Source organism: Coregonus lavaretus (genome assembly GCF_964263955.1).
Source record: "Coregonus lavaretus genome assembly, chromosome: 3".
Classification (NCBI taxonomy): domain Eukaryota; kingdom Metazoa; phylum Chordata; class Actinopteri; order Salmoniformes; family Salmonidae; genus Coregonus; species Coregonus lavaretus.
In genome coordinates this window covers 45,555,094-45,575,023 of record NC_139990.1, presented here as the reverse complement: position 1 = coordinate 45,575,023, position 19,930 = coordinate 45,555,094, and the positions used below count along the sequence as shown (strand labels likewise).

The following is a 19,930-nucleotide window of genomic DNA, read 5'->3' as shown; positions in this document are numbered from 1 at the left end:
GTGCAAATGAACACAGTTTTGACGCATGCTTGTCTGTAGGAAGAACAGTACTGGCTCTGGAGCAGCATGTGTAGGCTACACGCTCTGTCTGTGTGGAGTCTGGAGTCGCTAGGGCAACGGGCCTGCCTGCTCTGCTCAGAGAAGAGGGGAGAGGAGCAGACTGGGCCGAGAACGGAAAAGCAGAAAAACACAAGGAAATCAAAAGATAGCAGTGGCAGCTGTACAGAACTCATCCAAACGGCTTTGACTTCTCAAACACGACAGAAAACAAACACAATATGATGCCCTGTGACCTTATTAATTCAGCCACTTACTTAGATAATTAGCAAGTTAAACTTACGGGTCGTGTTAACGCAGAATTCTTTGTTTTCACACAGGAAAAATAGATAAAACGCATAAGAAATAACTTGCAGTTTTGTAGACACATATCTAAAATGCTTCTAATTGTAATTTCTACTCGGCATCAGACTAATGTTGTGCTTCAGTTGCACTTCTCCACTGGGATGAGAATTCACCAACGGGCATTGTATCAGCAGACAGCACTCTGACTGATGTCTAGCTACATTTCTCAGGTACTTTTTTCGGTGTAGCCAGCCTACTTTTCTCTGGTAAAATGCAAGATGAACTTTAAGTAAAACATTAGGAAATGTAGCTGGCTACATTCTATGATAAACATTAGAAATATGATGGCCATGCATTGTTTTTGCAAAAAAAGACTTTGCATTTTCATTGTAAGCTCATTTACTTGCGTGGCTGCCAGCCAAATAGCATTGCACTTCTGTTGTCATCTGATGAAAATGATGCTATTTTCTGCCGAATGTGTTGCACTAATGTATTTTCTGTGAAGGAAAACTATAGTTGCACGCCCCTGATCACTCTATTGAAGCAAAAAAACACTGACTTTCAATATAAAACGCGACCCCTGTCAATACACAGCTGGACTCATCTGCTCTTGCTTTCTCCCATTGTACGTGGTCCTCTGTAGCTCAGCTGGTAGAGCACGGCGCTTGTAACGCCAAGGTAGTGGGTTCGATCCCCGGGACCACCCATACACAAAAATGTATGCACGCATGACTGTAAGTCGCTTTGGATAAAAGCGTCTGCTAAATGGCATATTATTATATTATTATATATTTACAAACAAACACGTGACTGGCTCAATTGTTCTGGGGAACTACGTTAACCTTCATAATGTGACAGGTGAAATGAAGAACGCAATCTGTGTTTGTCTCCTAACGTATTGCACAAGTGGACTGCAGGTATTTACTTAAAAAGTAGCTACAAATATTAAAACTTCAACTAAATAGTTTTGACGGTATTGTAAAACCATCCCGTGGCTATTTCCAAATACCCCGGTATCCGGTGTATACAGTATATTAGGCAAAAGCCTAGTGCCAAGGGCCAATACTCTGCATACAGTACAAGATAAGAAGTCAATTGCTCTGTTTTTTGAAGAGTGAGTTTTTTAAATTCTCTGATAAGATCCAGAGTTTAAAATGTTATGTCTTTATTCCAAATGTGAGTGGACTGTGGACTTGTATATTGTATATCCACAGCATGTCTAGATACTGTAGTTACAGGCACGATCATTGACAGACATGTCATCGATACTTTCCATTTACAATTATGTATTATTGACAAACATGTCATCGATATTATCCATTGACAATTACAGTATGTAAAAATAAATAAATAAAATGTTGTATTGTCACATACACCTGGAAAGGTGCAGTGAAATGTGTTGTTTTACAGGGTCAGCCATAGTAGTACGGCGCCCCTGGAGCAAATTAGGGTTAAGTGCCTTGCTCAAGGGCACATCGACAGATTTTTCACCTTGTCCGCTCAGGTATTCAAACCAGCAACCTTTTGCTTACTGGCTCAACACTTTAACCGCCTGCTACCTGCCGCCCTATTGACAGACATGTCATCGATACTATTAATTTACAAATATGGATTATCTCCAGTACCACAAGACACACAGATATGAACACTTCTGCAGTAATGTACCACTAATGTACAGATATCACCTTCAATCAATTGGCTTTGGCAGAAGTCCGGTTTAAACTGGATTGAACCTAATTGTAGGCTTGGCCTGCTCCTTCAGCCCAACCACAGTCGATCAATGGGATGACTCCATTCAGCCTGGTCTCCAAGCGGTTCAGGTTACAACATCAGAACCATCTGTGGGTATTGATTAGGTTGAAACATAGAGCTGAAGATAAGCTTACACACTAGAAGACTAAAATACCTATGTGGGCAATATCCATTATAGCTTAGAGTTTAATTCAGTTTAAGAACTAGCCAGTGTAAAGCTCTTTGCACTGCTTTTTTTTAAAATCAATGGGTTAGTGTTAGGGGTTTGTATATCAACGTTGCTGAGAGCATTGTGAATGTTCTTTTGAAATGATTTGCATATTCCATTTGTGTGTATGTCTATGTGAATGACTGCAGCCATGAATCTGTGAGTATCTGTGAGAGGATGCATGTTTGTTTGTAAATGTGTTTGTGCGTGGGCATGTGTGAGCCTGCCTGTATATCACTGTGCAAGCGTGTGTGTGTTTACTGATATCTTTGCCATTCATTTCCTTTAATTTTGACTTTGGGCCAGGTGGGAGGGGTTAATAGGTGGGAGAGGCTTAACACAAACCATGATTCAGCACAGCAAATCACCACGTCCTGCCAGATCTCCTCTGAGAGAGAGAGAGAACTAGAGAGAGCGAGAGAAAGAAGGAGAAGGAGAGAGAGATAAAGAGAGAGTTAGAGAACAGAAAGATAAAGAAAGAGGGAGATGGGAGATAGGAGAGGGAGAAAGAGGGAGGAGAGGAGAGGAAGAGAGATAATCTCTCTTGGAGCCTGATTAACACTAAACTCCAGGCTAAATCCCACTCACTAAACTCACTCTCAGCACCTACAAAGCATGTTTCTGTTTCTCAGTTCCCCTATAGGGCAAATATGATCCAATGTGCTTAAGGGCCAGAGGTAGTAGTGTTGGTGCTGGGGGATGTGGTTTGGATGGTGATGGCTGCTACTCAGATTCACACCAACTATGAATGAATGAAGAAATGTCCTCAGCCTGATACCACCGATAGATTACACTGCTTAGTGTTGTGTGAGTGTGTGTGTACATCTGAGTGAGAGCAAAAGTGTGTGTGTGTGTGTGTGTGTGTGCGCACTGCAGTCTGACATCAGTCAGTGACATGAGATATCCTAATGAATCTACATCATCCTGAGAATCTGCAGCATTATACCCCTTCTCCACAAGCTCTGCTCCACACACACACACACACAGATAGTTGCACACACCCATGTTGACTCCAATGCTTCCCACAGTTGTGTCAACTTGGCTGGATGTCCTTTGGGTGATGGACCATTCTTGATACACACAGGAAACTGTTGAGCGTGAAAAACCCAGCAGCGTTGCAGTTCTTGACACAAACCGGTGCGCCTGACACCTACTACCATACCCTGTTCAAAGGCACTTACATTTTTTGTCTTGCCAATTCACCCTCTGAATGGCACACAATCCATGTCTTAATTGTCTCAAGGCTTAAAAATCTTTCTTTAACCTGTCTCCTCCCCTTCATCTACACTGATTGAAGTGGATCTAACAAGTGACATCAATAAGGGATCATAGCATTCACCTGGATTCACCTGGTCAGTCTATGTCATGGAAAGAGCAGGTGTTCATAATGTTTTGTACACTCTGTATATATGGCTCTGGTAGTAACAACATGGCTACAACATAACATAACACAGCTAGCATAGCACAGCTGTCCTATAGCATCTTATCCACCCCCCCCCTCCCTTTCCTGTCCTATAGCATCTTATCAAACCCCCCTCCCTTCCCTGTCCTATAGCATCTTATCTACCCCCCCTCCCTTTCCTGTCCTATAGCATCTTATCCACCCCCCTCCTCCCTTTCCTGTCCTATAGCATCTTATCCACCCCCCTCCCTTTCCTGTCCTATAGCATCTTATCCACCCCCCTCCCTTTCCCTGTCCTTTAGCATCATATCAACCCCCCTCCCTTTCCCTGTCCTATAGCATCTTATCCAACCCCCCTCCCTTTCCTGTCCTATAGCATCTTATCCACCCCGCCTCCCTTTCCTGTTCTATAGCATCTTATCCCCCCCTCCCTTTCCTGTCCTATAGCATCTTATCCCGCCCCCTCCCTTTCCTGTCCTATGGCATCTTATCCCCCCTCCCTCTCCTGTCCTATAGCATCTTATCCACCCCCCTCCTGTTCCTGTCCTATAGCATCTTATCCACCCTCCCTCCCTTTCCTGTCCTATAGCATCTTATCCACCCCCCTCCCTTTCCTGTCCTATAGCATCTTATCCACCCCCCTTCCCTTTCCTGTCCTATAGCATCTTATCCACCCCCCCTCCCTTTCCTGTCCTATGGCATCTTATCCACCCCCCTCCCTTTCCTGTCCTATGGCATCTTATCCACCCCCCCTTCCCTTTCCTGTCCTATAGCATCTTATCCCCCCCCCCTCCCTTTCCTGTCCTATAGCATCTTATCCACCCCCCCTCCCTTTCCTGTCCTATAGCATCTTATCCACCCCCCCTTCCCTTTCCTGTCCTATAGCATCTTATCCCCCCCCTCCCTTTCCTGTCCTATGGCATCTTATCCCCCCTCCCTCTCCTGTCCTATAGCATCTTATCCACCCCCCTCCCGTTCCTGTCCTATAGCATCTTATCCACCCTCCCTCCCTTTCCTGTCCTATAGCATCTTATCCACCCCCCTCCCTTTCCTGTCCTATAGCATCTTATCCACCCCCCTTCCCTTTCCTGTCCTATAGCATCTTATCCACCCCCCCTCCCTTTCCTGTCCTATAGCATCTTATCCACCCCCCCTTCCCTTTCCTGTCCTATAGCATCTTATCCACCCCCCTCCCTTTCCTGTCCTATAGCATCTTATCCACCCCCCTTCCCTTTCCTGTCCTATAGCATCTTATCCACCCCCCCTCCCTTTCCTGTCCTATAGCATCTTATCCACCCCCCCTTCCCTTTCCTGTCCTATAGCATCTTATCCACCCCCCTCCCTTTCCTGTCCTATAGCATCTTATCCACCCCCCCTCCCTCTCCTGTCCTATAGCATCTTATCAACCCCCCCTCCCTTTCCTGTCCTATAGCATCTTATCCACCCCCCTCCCTTTCCTGTCCTATAGCATCTTATCCACCCCCCTCCCTTTCCTGTCCTATAGCATCTTATCCACCCCCTCCCTTTCCCTGTCCTATAGCATCTTATCAACCCCCCCTCCCTTTCCCCCCTATTTCCTATATATTGCTCTACTTTTGACCAGGGCCCTGGTCCAAAGTAATGCACTACATAGGGAATAGGGTGCCATTTGGGACACAGACACAGTATGGTTGTGAGAGTCCCTGTTTCTTCTCAGGGTGTCTTTTAACAGTCACAACCACCAGGTTAGCAGCTGGACCAGAGCTGCTCAGCTGGCCTTTAGTATAGAATCTAGATGTTACCTAGTGAAGACAATGCAGGAGGCAGGCGGGAGGCATGCAGGAGGCAGCAGCAGATACAAGCTGTCTCATCTGGTCCATTAACACCATGTCTGTTTCCTGATTATCACCATTGAGATGATGCTACATTAAAAGACCCAGAGGAGATCCTGAGCGCTGAGGCGTACACCACGCTGTGTGTGTGTGTTGACCTAGGGAACAGGCCTATGGGGGGTTGTTGGGGTGGGGGAAGGGAAGGGCTGGATTAGTTAGAGTGCATCACAGTTATTGGTCACTGGACTCAAACAATGGGAGGACTAAAGAGGATTTGGTCTCTGTGGTGCCCCCTCCCCTCCTCTCCTCTCCTCCCCCTGCTGTCCCTATAGCTCTGTGTGTGTCACGCACCCCCTGGGGTAAGGACCGCCATGTGTGTGCAGCTGGAAGATCTGCCAACCTGTCTAGCTAAGCGTCTCCCCGCCCGCCCCCCACTGTATGGTAGACCTAGACATATGATGAACTATTAGCCTACACGTTGGGCAATGACAACAACTACCAGCATCAGACTAGCCTAGATGCTAACAGTGGGCTAAGTAGATGCAATCTCTCTTAACACTGTATGGAGGGCTATTAGACATATGCAAGATGAACTGCTATGATCTAACACAAGTACGCTGATGCTGCTGCCAGTCTTTCAATGACAGCCTCACAACTGCAGCCAAGCTCACATAGTGAAGTGAACACAATAACTGGCCATTTACTTCTCAGAAGCCCGGTATGTCCTGTGAATTTCTAAACCAATTTAGTAGCGATGCATTGTCATGCAATGTTACATTGGGACATCTTGGCCCAGCATGTGAAGCCGGCAAGGCCACAGCGGTTGGATGAAAGAGCTGTGTTGGGTTTAGTGCTGAGGATGATACTGACTGCCGCTGTACTAATGGACCTCCAGGCTGCTACAGAGCAGAAACACTCCATTGTGTGTGTGTTGTTAATGAGCCTCTGGTAGACACATACTGTGGTGAGCTGCCTGTCTCTCAAGAGGTCCTCCCAGACACACACACACACACACTCATTCAACAAGAGGTGCCATTGTGCAGTGGAGTGGGATACACTCAGAACTCCATATGAAAAAGAGAGAGTGTGTGTTTTAGAGAGCATGTAGTCTGTGGGTGGCATATTTGATCAAGTACTCCAGTCTGAGAAAGCGTAGTAGTAGCTCATGCTATAGAATGGCACCGCTGCATCACTGTTGACTGTCCGTAATCATGTCTTGCATGTGTGTATATTGCTGTGCATCATCCAACACGACAACACACATGACCTTTCTTTTTCCTGTCCCTGACTCCTTGCAGTGTGTACCATGACGACAGAGGCTAGCGCGGTGGGCGAGGCGGACACAGAGGGCAAGCCGAAGCCCAGCGTAGCAGAGGCAGAGGTAAAACCGGAGAACAAGCAGAGCCCAGAGCCAGAAGCAGCAGCAGCGGAGCCAGAGGGGGAGAAGCCCAGCCAGAAGGCCCAGGAGCAGGCCTCAGAGCCTGGCCCCACAGAGAGCCCTACCTCCCCCACCACCACCACAGCTGAGGAGGAGCAGCTAGTGAAGCCCCGCCAGCGCACCTCAGCCGGCCGGGGCCTCTCACGCCTATTCTCCTCCTTCCTCAAGCGGCGCTCACAGTGCACAGACGTAGAGTGGGCCGAGGTCGAGAAGGTAGAGAAGGAGACTAAGGAGAAAGAGAAGGCAGAGGCTGGAGCAAAGGAGGAAAAGTTAGAGCAGGCCAAGGGGGAGGAGAAGAAAGAAGCAGAGGAAAAGGGGGAGAAGAAAGAAGTGCTGAAAAAAGAGGAGGAAAAGGTTGAGAAGCAAGAGGAGGAAGAGGCAGCAAAGAAAGAGGCAGTGAAGAAGAAGAAACAGGAGGAAGAGGCAGCAAAGAAAGCAGAGAAGAAGAAGAGAGAGGAGGAAGAGGCAGCAAAGAAAGAGGCAGTGAAGAAGAAGAAAGAGGAGGAAGAGGCAGCAAAGAAAGAGGCAGTGAAGAAGAAGAAAGAGGAGGGAGAGGCAGCAAAGAAAGCAGAGAAGAAGAACAAACAGGAGGAAGAGGCAGCAAAGAAAGCAGAGAAGAAGAAGAAAGAGGAGGAAGAGGCAGCAAAGAAAGCGAAGAAGAAAGAGGAGGAAGAGGCAGCAAAGAAAGCGAAGAAGAAAGAGGAGGAAGAGGCAGCAAAGAAAGCGAAGAAGAAAGAGGAGGAAGAGGCAGCAAAGAAAGCGAAGAAGAAAGAGGAGGTAGAGGCAGCAAAGAAAGCAGAGAAGAAGAAGAAAGAAGAGGAAGGGGTAACGAAGAAAGAGACAGAGCAGAAGAATCAAGAGGAGGAAGAGGCAGCAAAGAAAGCAGAGGAGGAGGAAGAGGCAGCAAAGAAAGAGGAGGAGGAGGAAGCGGCAGCAAAGAAAGAGGAGGAGGAGAAAGAGGCAGCAAAGAAAGCAGAGAAGAAGAAAGAGGAGGAAGAGGCAGCAAAGAAAGCAGAGAAGAAGAAGGAAGAGGAGGAAGAGAAGAAGAAAGGGGGGGAAAAGACAACGAAAACAAACCAAAAGGGGAAGAAGAAAGAGAAGGAAAAGAAAGAGGAGGAGAAGGGGAAGAAGGAGGAGAATAAAGAGGTAAAGAAGAAAGAGGAGGGGAAGGGGAAGAAGAAACGGAAGGGCAAAAAGAAAGCAGTGGAGGAGCCCAAAGCAGGGGAGCCGTCCACAACAGAGGTGCAGGTAAAAGCCCCCATCGCTGCCCCGGAGCCAGAGCTCAGAGCGGAGGCAGAGGGGGAGGCTGAACAGGAGACGCAGGAGGAGCCTGTAGAGGCCCAGGACCATCACTCCATCAGCAGCGCAGAGACACAGGTGAGTGAGGGAGACAGACACAGTGAACTTCTCACCTAGGGCATGGGTGCACAACTCTGTTCCTTGGGGAACGCTATCCTGCTGTTTTTTTGTTCTGATTTAGATTGTGGGAGAACAGCTTTTGCAGTGTACAAAAAACGGAGATACAGAATTATATCTATACTGAACAAAATATAAACGCAACATGTAAAGTGTTGGTCCAATGTTTCATGAGCTGAAATAAAAGATCCCAGTAATGTTCCATACGCACAAAAAGCGTATTTTTCTCAAATGTTATGCACAAATTTGTTTACATCCCTGATAGCGAGCATTTCTCCTTTGCCAAGATAATTCAACCACCTGACAGGTGTGGTATAATCAAGAAGTTGATTAAAGAGCATGATCATTACACAGGTGCACCTTGTGCTAGGGACAATAAAAGGCCACTCTAAAATGTGCAGTTTTGTCACACAACACAATGCCACAGATGTCTCAAGTTTTGAGGGAGCGTGCAGTTGGCATGCTGACTGCAAGAATGTCCACCAAAGCTGTTGCCAATTAATTGAATGTTAATTTCTCTACCATAAGCCACCTCCAAAGTTGTTTTAGAGAATTTGGTAGTACGTCCAACCGGCCTCACAACCGCAGCTACTTGTAACCACGCCAGCACAGGACCTCCACATCTGGCTTCTTCACCTGTGGGATCGTCTGAGACCAGCCACTCGGACAGCTGATGAAACTGAGCAGTATTTCTATCTGTAATAAATCTCTTTTGTGGGGAAAAACTCATTCTGATTGGCTCGGCCTGGCTCCCCAGTGGGTGGGCCTGGCTCCCAAGTGGGTGGGCCTATGCCCTCGCAGGCCCACCCATGTCTGAGTCCCTGCCCAGTCATGTGAAATCCAAAGATTATGGCCTAATTTATTTATTTCAATAGATTTTCTTTAATGAACTGTAACTGAAATTGTTGCATGTTGCGTTTTATATTTTTGTTCAGTATATTATTAAAAGTGTCAATGAGTTGCCTTCCCATTTTCTTTACAATTATGTTATTATTTTACACATTGAGGGGCTGCTTTGCAGCAGACTGAAGATGTCGGCCAATGAGTCTCAGGTGAGAGACGGGAGTAAAAAATAAGTGACGTGAACATCAAGCACAGAAACTGAAGGAACATGTTACCCAGAGTCTGATCAACAACATAGCATTCAGAGAATAGCTACACTGAAGACACTCAGCGTAGCAGAAGAGAGAGAGAGGTACAGGACAAAACATCAACTCATTTGTAGCTTGAGTAGGGTGGGCTGCTGACTCAGCAGATCTGACTAGGCTGGTCTGTGCTGGTCTAGAGCCCCTAGATCTAGCCTGTGTTAGGAAAAGTACAGTTTCAAGTAATGCTGTAATAACTTAAGTAACATTGCTGTTACACAGTAATCTAGTACTGCTAATCTAGTAGTGCTGAGCGATTAACTGACATTTCTGTTATTTTTCCGTTTTTAAACAACTAATTGACCGATGTTGGTTCAATTATTTGAATTCCATTTCATATAGATTTTTTTTAGCTTGATGCTCAGTTTGTGTAGAGATAAATCAGATCAAGCCCGAACTATGGGATGTAGTAGGGAGTTCTACATAGTTTACCGCAGAAAATGTGGCAATTGACTACAATGAACATAATCCATTGCCCACCCACTTACTTGTCCGGTCTCGGTCTGTGTGGAGCAGAGAGGAGAGAGAACAAGCGAGAGGGATAGAAAGCAGTTGCTTTGCGAGGTACACTACCGTTCAAAAATGCTTTTCTTTCGAAAACAAGGACATTTCTAAGTGACCCCAAACTTTTGAACGGTAGTGTATCTCTAACCGAAAATACATGATCTAAGTCATTGGTTGTTTATTTATTTTTATTTAGCATTTATTTAAACAGGGAGTCACATTGAGATAAAAAAAATCTATTTTACAAGAGAGCCCTGTACATTAAAAACAGAATAATAAAACAACATACTATAAACAAAACGCAGATTTTCCCAAATCTGTGGAGACTAAAGGGATCTCTAGTGTTATCCATTCCTGAGAACGGGTTTGGTAACTTATGATTCTTAACTTCATTAATGAAGTTACATATGGAGGGAGTTTCTGTCAGATCGCTTTGTAAATAAATAAAAGAGAATGCATATCTCTTCTTACAGCCCACATGTTTATACAGACTACAATGATGAGTCCTAAAATTGTCCCCTGTGATAAAACGTATTGCGGAATGGTAGACTGCGTCCAAGGGTTTCAAAACAGAGGTTGCCGCATGCATGCATGTAGTTGGTATTCAACAGTCCTAAAAGTATGCCTTATTTACTTTGAAGAACTACTAAAATAGTGATTTTGTCAGACAGCATAGGCAGCAGCTCTATAGAGATGAGATGATTACTTGGAATGAAATAATAAAGTAATCAAATAAAAACATTTTTTTATTAAAGTAACTAATGTGAAGAAAGTATGGTTAATAAGTGATAAGAAGTAATGGGCAGTTGCTAACATCACAGGACTTTTATTAATTGTTGTATTCTGTGTTACAGCATTCAACCCACATAATGCATGGTGCATTTATTATCTAAAACAAATAAATAGAAACCGAAATCAAAAACTGAGATTATTCTTTTTTTAAATCAAACCGAAACCGAACCAACCTCAAAAAACACTAATCGCTCAGCACTATAATCAAGGACATGTGAGTTCAAGTGTAGTTGGAAGAGAGAAGAGCATGGCGGGATGAAAGTTGTTTGTTATAACACAAGTGGAAGAAGGACTGCCGTGCATGTTCCACGTGTTATAACAAAAATGTTCACAGTGCCAAGCTCTTCTCTCTAACAACTACACTGGAAGTCACTTGTCCTTATTTCCTGAGGATAATGACTGCATTATATTTTGAGTCACTCTGTCTATTACATAAATGTAACTGTCTTTAATTAGAAATGAAACATCCTGACAACATGTCTCTCATATGACCATTCTGTGACCCCCTAGCCAGCACAGGAGGAGCAGAAGGCGGACACTGAGGTAGAGAAGGAGGCGGTAGTAGAGGAGGTAGAGATGAAAGCAGAAACAGAGGAAGAGCTGGCCGAGCAGATGGAGGAGGAGGGAGAGGCGAACGGAGGGGAGGGGGAGAACACTAACGGAGAAGAGGAGAAGAAGGTGGCAGCAGAGGAGGCCAAACCCTCCAAGCGCCCGCGGATCATGCAGTGTAAAGTCACCCTCCTGGACGGCACTCTGTTTGAGTGTGAGCTCGATGTAAGACACTTCTCAAATACACTGTTGTCTTTTCAGCCTTGTTCTATTATTTTCTACTCTTCATATAATTGCCCATCAACTCTGTTTTTAACTTAATATTTTTTAATGCATAGTTGTGAGTAAAACCAGTTATATTTAATCCTTACTGAATGCTTATTTGTGATTGGTTGCGAGTACAACCAGTAATATTTCTTCCTTACTGAATGCTTATTTGTGATTGGTCCCCTCTCTGTCTCCCTGTGTCGTATAGAAACATGCGAAGGGCTCGGATCTGTTTGTGAAGGTGTGTGACCACCTCAACCTGCTGGAGAGAGACTACTGTGGCCTGGCCGTCTGGGATACCCCCACCTCCAGGGTACAGTACACTTTGCCTGGTTTAAGAATGGGGTGCTAATCTATGGTGAAGTGGTGAACAGTCATCTTAACCTTCCAAGTGAAATGAGGGTAGATTGCATCTCACCTTTGGAGATTTCCTTTGGGAGAGAAAGATATGTTCAGTGAGTGGGTCGTTTTCAGTGTAGTTTGACTGCATGTTCTTGCCCATTAGAGAAACAGTAGCCTATAGGATGGAAGGTGCAGTTTCACCACATAGGGCAAAATTACTTTGTTACAGTACGATGATGTTCATTGAGTCTGTTCTCCCACTGTCATTTACAGACATGGCTGGATGCCTCCAAAGAGATCCGGAAACAGGTGGCAGGTAGGTGATGTCATCCTATATGATGATGTAAATAAACTTTTCTAACTCAAATTGCCAACAGTACTCACTCTGTATTTTCGTCTCCAGATTATAGATACGAGTTCACTTTCAACGTGAAGTTCTACCCTCCTGATCCAGCTCAGCTCACAGAAGACCTCACCAGGTTAGTCTACATACACATCTACTATATCTGCCGTTAAAGCTATTTCAGGGTGTCAGTGGTTAACTCCCTCCCTCCTCTCTCTCCCTTCACCCTCCCTCCTCTCTCTCTCTCTCTCTCTCTCTCTCTCTCTCTCTCTCTCTCTCTCTCTCTCTCTCTCTCCCTTAACCCCACCCTTCCTCTCTCTTCCCTCTCTCTCCCCCTTCACCCCTCTCTCTCTCTGTCCCTCCACCCCCTCTCTCTCTCCCTCTCTCTCCCTCTCTCTCCACCCCTCCTCACTCTCTCGCTCTCTCTCCCTCCTTTTCTCTCTCTCTCACTCCACTCGCCCCCCTCTCTCTCTCCCAGGTACTACCTGTGTCTACAGCTGCGTAAGGACATCCTGAGTGGCCTGCTGCCATGCTCCTTTGTGACTCTGGCCATGCTAGGCTCCTACACCGCCCAGTCTGAGCTGGGGGAGTATGACCCAGAGGTCCACAGCTCTAATTACACCAAGGAGCTGAGGCTGGCCCCGGGACAGGGCAAGGAGCTGGAGGACAAGGTCATGGAGTTGCACCGCACATATAGGTAAGAACCAGGGGAGGACCAGACTATATACTGGAGTAATGTAGAAAAGACCAGGGAGGACCAGACTATATGCTGGAGTAATGTAGAAAAGACCAGGGAGGACCAGACTATATACTGGAGTAATGTAGAAAAGACCAGGGAGGACCAGACTATATGCAGGAGTAATGTACAAAAGACCAGGGAGGACCAGACTATATACTGGAGTAATGTAGAAAAGACCAGGGAGGACCAGACAATATACTGGAGTAAAGTAGAAAAGACCAGGGAGGACCAGACTATATACTGGAGTAATGTAGAAAAGACCAGGGAGGACCAGACTATATACTGGAGTAATGTAGAAAAGACTAGGGAGGACCAGACTATATACTGGAGCTATGGTGACGAAAAGACCAGGGAGGACCAGATTATATACTGGAGTAACGTAGAAAAGACCAGGGAGGACCAGACTATATGCTGGAGTAATGTAGAAAAGACCAGGGAGGACCAGACTATATACTGGAGTAATGTAGAAAAGACCAGGGAGGACCAGACTATATACTGGAGTAATGTAGAAAAGACCAGGGAGGACCAGACTATATACTGGAGTAAAGTAGAAAAGACCAGGGAGGACCAGACTATATACTGGAGTAATGTAGAAAAGACCAGGGAGGGCCAGACTATATACTGGAGTAATGTACAAAAGACCAGGGAGGACCAGACTATATACTGGAGTAATGTACAAAAGACCAGGGAGGACCAGACTATATACTGGAGTAATGTAGAAAAGACCAGGGAGGACCAGACTATATACTGGAGTAAAGTAGAAAAGACCAGGGAGGACCAGACTATATACTGGAGTAATGTAGAAAAGACCAGGGAGGACCAGACTATATGCTGGAGTAATGTAGAAAAGACCAGGGAGGACCAGACTATATACTGGAGTAATATAGAAAAGACCAGGGAGGACCAGACTATATACTGGAGTAATGTAGAAAAGACCAGGGAGGACCAGACTATATACTGGAGTAATGTAGAAAAGACCAGGGAGGACCAGACTATATGCTGGAGTAATGTAGAAAAGACCAGGGAGGACCAGACTATATACTGGAGTAATATAGAAAAGACCAGGGAGGACCAGACTATATACTGGAGTAATGTAGAAAAGACCAGGGAGGACCAGACCATATACACACCATAAACATGTTATCATGTAGCTGATAAACTGCTATGGTGTGATAACTTCCACTTGTTCTCACGTAGTTGCTAACTTGCACCCTTACATGTTTACATTTGAGTCATTTAGGAGACGCTTTTATCCAGAGTGACTTACGTTTTTGTACTGGTCCCCTGTGGCAATTGAACACACAACCCTGGCGTTGCAAGCACCATGCTCTACCAACTGAGCTACACGGGACCTGTTTACATGTACCCATCTCTCTGTTTGTCTCCAGGTCCATGAGTCCAGCCCAGGCAGATATGTTGTTTCTGGAGAATGCCAAGAAGCTGTCTATGTATGGAGTGGATCTGCACCAAGCCAAGGTACACTTTACAATGTTCTGTAATAAACTGTTTAACAGTTTTATCTATAGAAGGAACTTTTTAAATATATATTTTTTTAAGAGCGGTCAGAAAAAGTAGTAAACTATCAAATCAAAGTGCATGATTTGGGAATAATAAGTTTACGCAACTCTAGCAAACCATAGATTTTTTATTTCAAAATTGCTGTCAAGCTGTCATCATCAAACAAGAGATTAATCTGTGCTGCTCAAAGTGTAGCAGAGGCTGCCTCCTAGTGGCATGCTGCTGCAAGTGCAGGAGTCACAATGATGGAAAGATGCCTATAGCGTCTATGAAGAGGATATATAGAAGATATTGATCATCTTTACTGAATGTACTTTTTCTGCATGCTCACAGGATCTTGAGGGTGTGGACATCACGCTAGGGGTGTGTTCTGGTGGTCTCATGGTATACAAGGACAAGCTGAGGATCAATCGTTTCCCCTGGCCCAAAGTCCTCAAGATCTCCTACAAGCGAAGCAGCTTCTTCATCAAGATCCGTCCCTCTGAGCAAGAACAGTACGAGAGCACAATTGGCTTCAAGCTGCCCAACTACAAGGCCTCCAAGAGGCTGTGGAAGGCCTCAGTGGAACACCATACCTTCTTCAGGTGAGAAACCCACTCACCCTCAGTGATGCTGTGGTGAACAAATAGGTGGTGGGTAAACCGTGATCTCCGTTCGCGGTGAGTAAAATCATTTCCCTATACTTTCAGTTGAAAAGATGAATGGAACTATATATTGAGACTGTTTAGGGCCAAAAATAAGGGGTTAAATACATGTATATAAAATATATATATATAATCCTGATCTTTCTTATATCTCTCAGATATAGGACATACACTTCAGAACAAACTTCCTTTTGATTTTTTTTTTTGGGGGGGGACTATCTGTTGTTCCATCATTATTCAATGCGTTGTATGGGCTAATAGCAGAAAGGCCAAATACACATTTTCATCAAATAATTCATTAATAAAAAATATACTTCAAGGGGTCTTAAAATTCAAAATCAAATAGCAAAATGATCCTTGGTATGACCTTCTTAAAACAATTCCATATAGCTTAGTAAAACCTAACTAGTATATAACTTAGTAGAACAACCCCCTCCCTCCGTCTTTTACAGGGCTTAGACTGCAATGGGCTAATAATATTATCTTTAAGAACTAACAATCAGCTAAACAAAAACTAGACAGTCAGGGAGAATTGTAAAATCCAAAAACAATTCATTTAACAGTAGGGATTTTGTTATGTTTAAGCAAAAGAGCACAGCATTAGCCATGGCAAAATGCATAGGATTGCAGGAAATTTGCTTTTAAACGGCAAAATATTCTCTCTGTTCCATAGCAGAATATGTAGAATCGCAGGAAATTTGCTTTAAAACTGCAACCTTTTTAGCTGCATGGCAAAATGTGTAGAATTGCAGGAGGTTAGCTTTGTCTCTTAGTGCCATGGAGAAATGTGTAGAATTTGAAGGAAATTGGCTTACAATAATAAATAATAATAATATGCCATTTAGCAGACGCTTTTATCCAAAGCGACTTACAGTCATGCGTGCATACATTTTTGTGTATGGGTGGTCCCGGGGATCGAACCCACTACCTTGGCGTTACAAGCGCCGTGCTCTACCAGCTGAGCTACAGAGGACCACAGATGCAAAAGTTTCTCTACACCGCCAACATGGGGGCCTCTAAAATGTTCAGCCGAGCCAACGTGCATTTACCCTCCACTACACCACTGCTCACCCTGCTTCCAACTAACAAGTTACCCTTAACCACAGATCTAGGATCAGATGATCCTACAAACCCAATCCTGACCTTAACCATTAGGACGTTAAAACAATATCTGATCCCATATCAGTGGTTACGGGCTGGCAACTTCTACCTACTCCACTTCCTGGATCATCTGCCCCATAGAGGTACAATAAAAGAGTTCTATTTAATTCTGTCATCTGCCCCCACTACTGCCCGGCAACAGGGGGGCATTCTCAGGTTACCAATCCCTCATGCCTTCTAATTGGCTAATTGGCCCCTGCAGCATAACCTTTCTGAGAGTAACTCTACTAGCCCTGGTGGTAGTCTAACTCCAGCTACAGTGCCGTGACAAAGTATTTGCCCCCTTTCTGATTTTCTATATTTTTGATACTGAATGTTATCAGTCCTTCAACCAAAACCTAATATTAGATCAAGGGAAGCTGAAAAATAAAAAAAGTATACTTATTTTATTTATTTCATTAACATACTTATGCAACACCCAATTCCCCTGTGTGAAAAAGTAATTGCCCCCTTACGCTCAATAACTGGTTGTGCCACCTTTAGCTGCAATGAATGCAACCAAATGCTTCCTGTAGTTGTTGATCAGTCTCTCACATCGCTGTGGAGGAATTTTGTCCACTCTTGCATGCAGAACTGGTTGTAGTGTGATGGTTTGGGGATGCTTTGCTGCCTCTGGACCTGGACAACAAATGTCGCTGAGTTAAAGCAGTTCCGCATGGAAGAGTGGGACAAAATTCCTCCACAGCGACATGAGAGACTGATCAACAACTACAGGAAGCGTTTGGTTGGTGTCATTGCAGCTAAAGGTGGCACAAACAGTTATTGAGTATAAGGGGGCAATTACTTTTTCACAAAGGGACATTGGGTGTTGCATAACTTTGTTTATGAAATAAATGAAATAAGCATGTAATTGTGTTATTTGTTCACTCAGGTTCCCTTGATCTAATATTAGGTTTTGGTTGAAGATCTGATAACATTCAGTATCAAAAATATGCAAAAGTAGAGAATATTAGAAAGGGAGCAAGAACTTTTTCACAGCACTGTACGTGACAAGTCAGTCATAGAGGAGAAGCTCTGGATTAAGATGGTTAAGGTAACATGAGATTGGTCTAAATCACCTGGCAGTGTGACATTGGACAGACATGACTAAGCTTTTATTAAAGCTGGAGTTTGGCTGGCCCAGTGATGTGATTTATTGATTTATCACATCACTGGGCAAGCTATTATCATGACCTATGAAACCAAATCATTATAACAAGCACATAGTAGCGTGTCTAGAAACTGTGAGTGACTGTGTGATTCTCCTCCCCCAGGGTGTCTTCCGTGGAGCCCCCGTCGTCCCGCTCCAGGTTCCTGGCGCTGGGGTCAAAGTTCAGGTACAGCGGCCGTACCCAGGCCCAGACCCGCCAGGCCAGTTCCATGATCGACCGGCCCGCCCCACGCTTCACACGGTCCGCCAGCAAGAGGCTGTCCCGCACCATTGACGAAGGTACGCGCGCGTTTGTGTGTGGTGCGTATGCGTGTATTACAGTATGTCGTTTTTTTTGTGTGTGGGAATGTGTGTGTTCGTGCCAGTGCGCACAACTTCAGGATCAGTCCCTCACTAACTTGTCTCACTCTTGTAGCTGGAGATGATGATCTCCAAGGCTCGCAGCTCTCTGCTAGCCCAAACAAGACCGAGGATGACGATTGGTTCCGCACTCTGGGGTCTGACCAACCCCAGCCCTTCTTTTCACCAGGTAGTCTATCAGTAACCGTGTGGATCATCATTGGAGTTGGAGCAACCTCAGTTCAGCCTTGCTAGAGAACTACATAATGTAGTTTTGAAAGAGCTTGATCTAACCCTGCGCTTCTGTCAGTCCTCTCGTCATCTCATTTGCTCCAACCCTTACGCTAATCTCAGGCCAGCTTGGGTCAACGTTGGTGACTCACCAAGGGCAGCTCAGAATGACCTGTCAATCAATCACAGCTACAGTTACATTGATGCTCCATTCACTTCTAACAGCTTATGACTGACCAACAGCAGCTTCAAAGATCTTGAGTCTTTTTCCAGTGTTGTGTTGCTTGTTAAAGAGAGCCTTCAGTTCTTTGGCCCCGTTGTGTTGCTTGTTAAAGAGAGCCTTCAGTTCTTTGGTTCATGTTGTGTTGCTTGTTAAAGAGATCCTTCAGTTCTTTGGTCCTTGTTGTGTTGCTTGTTAAAGACAGCCTTCAGTTCTTTGGTCCATATTATGTTGCTTGTTAAAGAGAGCCTTCAGTTCTTTGGTTCATGTTTTGTTGCTTGTTAAAGAGATCCTTCAGTTCTTTGGTCCTTGTTGTGTTGCTTTTTAAAGACAGCCTTCAGTTCTTTAGTCCATATTATGTTGCTTGTTAAAGAGAGCCTTCAGTTCTTTGGTCCTTGTTGTGTTGCTTGTTAAAGAGATCCTTCAGTTCTTTGGTCCTTGTTGTGTTGCTTGTTAAAGACAGCCTTCAGTTCTTTGGTCCATATTATGTTGCTTGTTAAAGATAGCCTTCAGTTCTTTGGTCCGTGCTTGATGATGGACATCATTGTGTCCAGGAGACTGCCGTTCCTGTTCTTGGAACTAAACGGCTAGCTCTGCAGATCTCAATTGCGTGGTAGTCTCGTACTAACTTAATTTGCTATCTGCCAGCCAGATACATTTAATTCCATGTGCTTACTAAATCAGTGAGCTTTGCTCTGAAAGCCCTGAAATGTTGACCTTCAGCTACTGACCTGTGGAGGGGAGCTTTTCCTTACTCTGTCCTTAATTTTAACCTCACAATTAACTCATACAGTGTCACCATCACCTCATGTTCTATCAACAGCCAGAGTGGGGGAGACTTCCTCTGTGGAGACTTCCACTCAGAGCTGGGATGATGGCAAGTCCGTCCAGACAGTCACACAGACATGGCAGGAGACTGAGACAGGCCAGACGGTCAGTCGGACGGTCAGTCAGACATGGCAGGGACGGGTGTTTGAGGAACAGCAGCAGGGGAGACAGAAGGAAGTGAAAGAGGAGGATTGGTTTGTCCTGCTGGGCAGACGACCTTCCCTTCCCTATGTCCCCTACCCCATGATGAAACCGCCAGGTATCTGTTGTTAACCTCATTCTGTACCTGGTGTAGCTGTGGTATAGCTGATGTCACTGTGCATCCTCGCTTTGACAATGAATCCTCCGTTGAGGTGTGGTTTAGAAGTTGAAGGTGAATCTGCTAAGCTTGCCACCGGCCGTGATTACATCTTTCAAGATGTTTCTCTGTCATGTATTGGCTTATATTTAATGTTGCTATCCTATCACTGGTGCTTGGCCCTCATTGGTGTAGAGCTGTGACACTGTGGTAAGTATGCTTCGCCGATGATGCTCTGTTTGCAGTGTGCTCACATGCTACGTTATCTTCCTATGTGTAAGGGATCCGCTCAGTTCTAAATGTTTCTGTGATGTCCTCAGTCAAATACTGCTCTGCCAAGGTGGTAAAGGTAGCCAAGGCCGACATTCTACAGAGGCTGCTACAACCAAGGCAGGAACAAAGGGATGACTGGTTCATGCAACTGGACCACAGCTTTGAGTTTGCAGACACACCATGTGAGTTCTCATACTACATACATTCACTACATGTTG

The 19,930-nt window shown here is 44.9% G+C and overlaps 1 protein-coding gene across 2 annotated transcripts in view; it reads left to right on the top strand.

Moving 5' to 3' along the window:
- The window catches only part of LOC311118383 (uncharacterized protein), a 50,014-nt gene that overhangs the window by 9,141 nt on the left and 20,943 nt on the right, over positions 1 to 19,930 (top strand). For both annotated transcript variants that reach the window (XM_084157622.1, XM_084157621.1), the window contains exons 2-13: positions 6,832 to 8,330; positions 11,321 to 11,584; positions 11,835 to 11,939; positions 12,242 to 12,284; positions 12,372 to 12,447; positions 12,790 to 13,008; positions 14,439 to 14,526; positions 14,902 to 15,152; positions 17,627 to 17,802; positions 17,939 to 18,052; positions 19,137 to 19,400; positions 19,760 to 19,894. In XM_084157622.1, coding sequence (XP_084013748.1) covers positions 6,832 to 8,330; positions 11,321 to 11,584; positions 11,835 to 11,939; positions 12,242 to 12,284; positions 12,372 to 12,447; positions 12,790 to 13,008; positions 14,439 to 14,526; positions 14,902 to 15,152; positions 17,627 to 17,802; positions 17,939 to 18,052; positions 19,137 to 19,400; positions 19,760 to 19,894 — 3,234 coding nt within the window. The remainder of the gene's footprint in view (positions 1 to 6,831; positions 8,331 to 11,320; positions 11,585 to 11,834; positions 11,940 to 12,241; positions 12,285 to 12,371; positions 12,448 to 12,789; positions 13,009 to 14,438; positions 14,527 to 14,901; positions 15,153 to 17,626; positions 17,803 to 17,938; positions 18,053 to 19,136; positions 19,401 to 19,759; positions 19,895 to 19,930) is intronic.